Here is a 6,272-nt window from a genome sequence, read left to right as displayed (position 1 = left end):
GTAAAGTGGGCATGAGGTACTTCCACAAGCTCCGCAACAAGTTCTACTGCCCCATCGTCAACGTCAACGTCGACAAGCTCTGGTCACTGGTGCCGCAGGAGGTCAAGGATAAGGCCACCAAAAACGACGTGCCGTTGATTGACGTGACGCAGCACGGGTTCTTCAAGATTTTGGGCAAGGGGAAGCTGCCGGCGGACCAGCCCGTGGTGGTGAAGGCCAAGCTCATCTCGAAGGTCGCCGAGAAGAAGATCAAGGAGGCCGGCGGCGCTGTGGTTCTCACCGCCTAGGGTTTTGCCTTGTTTAGATTTTTGTTGATTTTTTTGGTTTATAAGATGATGGATTTTTGGTGGATTTTTGTTGGATTTTTGTGATAATGCTTTGTGTTTTGTGGTGTGGTTATGTGATTTGAGAAAAGCATGCTTTGCTTTTGCTTGCCTTGGAAGCTTTTGCTTGTGCATCTTTTGCTTGAGATAACAGAACTCTTATTTGGGGATTCTGTATTCGATCGCTGTGATCGCTTAAAGCCATTGTAGGATTCTAGCCTTGATCAAGCTTTGTGTATGCCAATGCCCACGTTCGATACTTTCTGTTGCCTTAGCATATGGTTTCTGCTTTGCTTTACTAAGAATTTGCTCGCTTCTTGATCACCTTCTTTCATGTGTCACTCATTGAAGTAGTCAAAAGCTGTGAAGTAAGTTGTTGATTGTTCACATAGCAAATTCATGCTGGACATTGGGTTTACTAAAGCTTATGCATAGGCAATGACTGCTGGAGTTTTAGGGGCCATGAGCCGATTGTCTTGAGTATAGTCCCATAGACCGAAATGGGACTGCTGGATCTCCATTCATTAGAACTGTATAGACAAGAATATGCAGTCCTTTGCAAAAGGTTGAAGAATGGTTCTCTTACCAAATGTCAGATCATCCCCATATAGCTTCAAACATTCAGCAGTTAAAAGTGCTGAGAAAGACCGAAAGTTGGTGAGAAAATGGAGATCCACTGCCAACTTTTGTTATTAGTATGCTGTTTAGGACATTAGGATCCATGGCTATCACAAATCCAGGTCTGATGACTTGGTAGATGTCATTCCCAATTCATCAGTCTCTAATGGTGAACTTGTTCGCTCACCGCTGTTGGGATTAACTCCTCTTTTCACTTGTATAATTATAAGTTTAGAACCATTCAAAAATCATTCACCCCTTGAAGATCAATACTGCAAAATTGAATCTGAAAATCATTTAGTTATCCAATTTATCTAACGGATGGTTTTAGTAACAATTAGGATTCTCATTGCTAATCTCTCTCTTTAAATGAATGTAGAAAATGTAAGTTAGGAATCGCTAATCACACCTGTGATGAATATGCTGCGCAGCTGACAACATCATATATTGACGAAATAACGCATGGTAGTTGTTAAAGCTGTACTCCAAAACTAACGCTGGTCTTGGTCTCTACTCGTTAAGTTTCTTCTGGTGTATACTATTGCATAACTGGATTAACCACAGTTAACAAACCCTGTTTTTGTTTTAAGCATTGACTGAATAGAGACCATAAACTGGAGATAACTTAACAGTATTATTTAGGAAGGTATGAGAACTTTGATCATAACTTGATAAGTAATATTTACTAGTCAAGATTACTTGATGCAGGGACCTAGGACGAAGTGGACATGGGAAGGAGACTGATCACTGGTAGCATATTACAAGTTAAAAGTTTTGGTCAAGGGGTATACATCTCAACAAAAAGTGTGGATGCAGGTTCTTCTCTGTAGATTAGATATCAATGATAGAAATTGCATTTCAACAAAGGCAGCCCAAAGTCTTGTTCTCGAGTTGTTTGCTAGAGAGAGATTCATTTGTTGCGTCAAGAGTCCAGTTCTTCATGGATTTGAAACATATCATTGCAGTTCTTCTGTGAGCTCTCATATCTTACCCAAAAAAACCATCAATACTTGGTACGTCATTTTACATCTATCATTATTTTTAAAATTACATTTCAATATTAGTATAGTCTTTTTGGAATACTCCTTATTATCATTACTCGGTTTAGTTTTAGAAATACTTGAACCTTCTCCTTTCTTTACAGAGAGATCAAGTATACTGACTGAAGGCCAAGATGGCCAAATCTATAACAGACCTCTTAATTGGAAAAATTGTGGCAATTCTTGAGAACGAAGGAACAACCATATCCAGTGTTCGTGATGAAGTTGATAGCATTAAGGAGGAGCTTCGAAGCATGAAAGCTTTCCTAGTGGATGCAGAGGCCGACACAGTAAAAACTGAAGGAGAGAAATTGTGGGTTGAAAGCATCAGAAACTTGGCCTATGATGTTGAAGATATCATTGATGAATTCATGTATCACATGTATGAGAAGCAAAGTGGGAGTCGACTTTCAAGGAGGCTACACAAAACCATTTGCTTTCCAAAATGTCTTTGGTTTAGACGTAAAACTGCAAAGAGGTTACAAAAAATCACTAAAAAGATCAAAGACATTCCAGAGAGGAATCAAAGGTACGGTGTTGGCCTTGTAGCAGGAGCAACTACATCTGAAGATATTCACAAATTGGTGCAGAACCAAGCTGAGTCTTCGTTTTTCATTATGGAAGACGAACTGGTTGGGATTGAAGGCAAGAAGCAAATACTAATGGGATGGCTCATGGATGAAGAGCAACACCAAACTGTTATATCTGTGGTTGGCATGGGAGGTTCTGGAAAGACAACTCTAGTTGCCAAGACCTTCAACAATGAAAGGGTGAAGAGACATTTCGATTGTTATGCATGGATTACCGTTTCCCAAACGTATGCTGTGGTAGACTTGTTTCGAAGCTTGATCATGGAATTCCACAAATCAAGGAAGGAAGATTTCCCTGCAAATTTGAATGCGATGAGCCGCAAAGAATTGCTAGAGTTGCTAGTTAACTACTTGGAGTCCAATAAATACCTGGTTGTTCTAGATGACGTGTGGGATATAAAAGTTTGGAGAGAAATAAAGGTGTCACTTCAAGAAAGGCAACTCGGAAGTCGAATCATAGTTACAACTCGAAAAGAAGATGTAGCATGCAATTCTTTTGGAGTTAGAAGCCATGTTCACCATATTCAACCCCTGCTAAAGAATGAGGCTTGGGAGCTCTTCTGCAAAAAAGCATTCTCATCTAATGAGCACAAAACTTGTCCACCTGATTTTGTGTCATTAGCATGCCAACTTGTGGAGAAGTGTGATGGCCTTCCTCTGGCTATTGTGGCTTTAGGGGGTCTTATGTCTTCCAAGAAGTCGCTGGATCAATGGCAGCAAGTCTGCAACAGCCTGAATTGGCATCTAGATAACAATTCATTGCTAGACCCTGTGAAAAACATCTTGTTGCTGAGTTTCAATGATTTGCCATCTCAATTGAAACATTGCTTCTTCTATTGCTCTCTATTCCCAGAAGATTTTGTAATTAGAAGAAAAAAGCTCATTAGATTATGGATAGCTGAAGGATTTGTCGAACATGTGAAAGGGATCACGCCCGAAGAAGTTGGAGATGGCTATCTTTGGGAACTCTGCTTCCGTAGCATGTTACAAGTTGTAAAGAGAAATGGAACAGGAAGGCCGAGAAAAGTTAAGATGCATGATCTGATGCGAGAGCTTGCTTTGTCGACAGCCGAGAAGGAAAAGTTTGGTCTTATATACGACGGGAGAGAAGGAATGGAAGACATCTCAACCCGTCGCTTATCAATTCACAAAATGGAAGGAGAAATTAAATCATGGCCGGGTATGTCAAAGATTCGTTCTCTTCTTGTATTTGCAACTGGCATGTCCTCATCGTCTTTCTCAAATGCACTGGTTTCTCAATTCAAATTGTTGAGGACTCTAGACTTGGAGGATGTCCAAATTGATAAACTGCCAGATGCAGTTGTTTACTTGTTCAACTTGAGATACTTAAATTCGAAGGGCACTTTAATCGAGGAACTTCCAGAGTCCATAGGGCATCTCCGCAACCTTCAATTTTTGAAAATCGAGGAAACCAAGATAGAGGCACTTCCAGATGGAATTGCAAAATTGCTGAACCTGCGCCATCTAAGTATGTTTCGGTTGACTGGAACCAATCTGGAATTCAAACTTTATAGTGGGACAAAAGCGCCATCATATATTTGTCAGTTGCAGAAATTGCAAAGTTTAAAAACGACTGAATCAGAAGGGGACACTATTAGACTTATCGGCAACATGACTCAACTCAGGGTCATCGGCATATCGAATGTGAAAGAAAGAGATGAGATTGACTTATGGGTTTCAATTAAGAAGCTCACTCTGCTTCAATCTTTGGTTTTAATGGCAAGTAATGAAGATGAAATCCTTCCGGTGAAATCACAATGTCCACCTCTTCCGCACCTTCAAAAGCTTAAATTGATTGGCCGACTGCAAAACGTAATACCTTGGTTTTCTTCACTGCATAGCCTCACATCTCTGTATCTGCATTGGTCAAGACTTGAAGACGATGTACTACCTCAAATTGAAGCACTGCCCAATCTGACAAGGCTTCGTCTTTGTAATGCATATGTTGGGGAAGAGTTGTGTTTCCGCAGAGGCTTTGTAAAGCTGGAGAGGTTGTATTTGTTGAATTTTGCCTCGGTGAAAAAGATTACTATAGAAAAAGGAGTGATGCCAAATCTCCACAACTTATGGGTTGAACGGTGCATGGAATTGAAGACAATGCCACTAGGCCTTGAATACCTTTCTAATATACAATCTATGGGCTTGGCATTTCTTTCCGTTGAAGTTATAAAGCCCATTCGGAAAGGAGGTGCGGATCGGTCTAAGGTACAACACATCCCCGAGATCTTACATGTTTTCGAACAGTCATCCAAGCAGGTCTACGAAAACTTGGCGTAGTGTTTCTTTCTCCTGTAACAAACTGTTCAGCATTGAAAACTCAATTTAGTTCTACATGCCGCATAATGAAAGAAAGATTTGATGTGCTCCTTGAGGCGGATAATATAGGCAAGGCTGCCTTGCACTTCTTTCCAACAACCTTAGGCACCACCGGATCAGTTGGTCTGTCCTCGATAGTGTAAGGGTTCCACATCCCCTTGGTTTTAGAGTGACAGTAGCAGCGCCACTTGCCAGAGTCTTCTCCACCTAGCTGCCTTGGTCTTGCCGGATTTCTTCTTGTCATTACAGCTTCATAGAGCATCAGGTATTAGCCGTACCAGATAGTTTGTAAGTTGTTCTCTCCGTAACTAATTAAGACAGTTTGTAAGTTGTGATCCTGAATTTACAACATAGCAACTTCAAATGAGACCGAATCTAAGTAGCAGAAAAATGCATTTCAAATGAGATGTCCAATTTAACAACAGCAAATTGAAGGAAGGTACTCCATGTTTAGATGTTTGCAAACACCTTCAATGAGTCAAATTTGGAAAACCAAGCTGAAAGAGAAACAGAACAATCAAACAGATGCTGAGATTTACCCTGCCTAAGCTGTCGAGTTGTAATCGCCTTCTTCCATGTTGCTGTTGCTGTGCTTCTTGTTGTTGTTGCTGTTGTTCTGCAGTTGCTCTTCGAGCACTTTGCTTGACAAAGACCTTTAAGTCTTCGATTGGGGGCTTGACAAAGCTTAACCTTCCTTGAGAAGCTTTGAACATATGTTGCAGCTTCCTTGAGAAGCTTGAAAATATGTTAGCTTCCATGAGAAACTTTACTGGGTTATAGAAGCTATTTCAATTTTCAATTCCATGGAACTTGGCATGTTTATTTTGGCTACTACAAATTCAAATTTTTCTGAGATTAGTCTTGGATACAGTTACTTATTATGCGTATACATCTTTTCAGTTGCAATATGTGAAGGCCACTGCAAAACCACAAATCACACAGAAGTCTTAAATAACGTTAAGTCTTAATACACAGGGAGCTAATACTAAACAGCCCAAGCCGCCAAGGCAATGTGGTTTTAAATTACAAGATAAATACATTGTAGAAGAGGGTAATGTATGGCAATATCACTCTCGCAGCTATGTAAGGTCAACTTCATCCAATTCTTCTTCTTGCTCCTTAGACACAATTGTCTTTAGTCCATTGACATCACCTGTAGGCAGTTTCCTGGCGAGTCTGATGACCTGCAGCCATTTCAGTTTATTGAAACTAATGTGAAACCAAGCATTTTACAGAACAGAAAAGCACATTCAAAATCAAGATTGGTATACAACCACCAATCCACCATTCTTCGTAAAAAGACAGGTTTAACCAAACATCCCTATATCATAGCTGATTAATGCGGATGCCAATTACGGTAGAGA

General features: G+C 40.3%; 1 protein-coding gene across 2 annotated transcripts; it reads left to right on the top strand.

Annotated features, from left to right (window-relative positions):
* On the top strand, nt 1–5,707 carry LOC133729015 (disease resistance protein RPM1-like). 2 transcript variants are annotated; one of them, XM_062156490.1, is made up of 3 exons: nt 5–980; nt 1,650–1,954; nt 2,086–5,707. In XM_062156490.1, exon 3 carries the CDS (start codon nt 2,116–2,118, stop codon nt 4,867–4,869), a length of 2,754 nt encoding a protein of 917 aa, XP_062012474.1. In that variant the 5' UTR covers nt 5–980; nt 1,650–1,954; nt 2,086–2,115; the 3' UTR covers nt 4,870–5,707. The 2 variants fall into 2 exon arrangements, with proteins under 2 accessions (XP_062012473.1, XP_062012474.1); XM_062156489.1 differs by having other exon boundaries at nt 1–1,954.
* The last annotated feature ends 565 nt before the right edge of the window (nt 5,708–6,272 follow it).

The sequence above is a fragment of the Rosa rugosa genome, chromosome 2 (assembly GCF_958449725.1).
Source record: "Rosa rugosa chromosome 2, drRosRugo1.1, whole genome shotgun sequence".
NCBI lineage: Eukaryota > Viridiplantae > Streptophyta > Magnoliopsida > Rosales > Rosaceae > Rosa > Rosa rugosa.
The sequence above is the reverse complement of the archived record's forward strand: the minus strand, read 5'-3'. Positions and strand labels throughout refer to the sequence as shown.

Excerpts from the sequence above, each read along its gene's own strand:
- LOC133729015 (XM_062156489.1), top strand. The coding sequence starts at position 2,116 with ATGGCCAAATCTATAACAGACCTCTTAATTGGAAAAATTGTGGCAATT.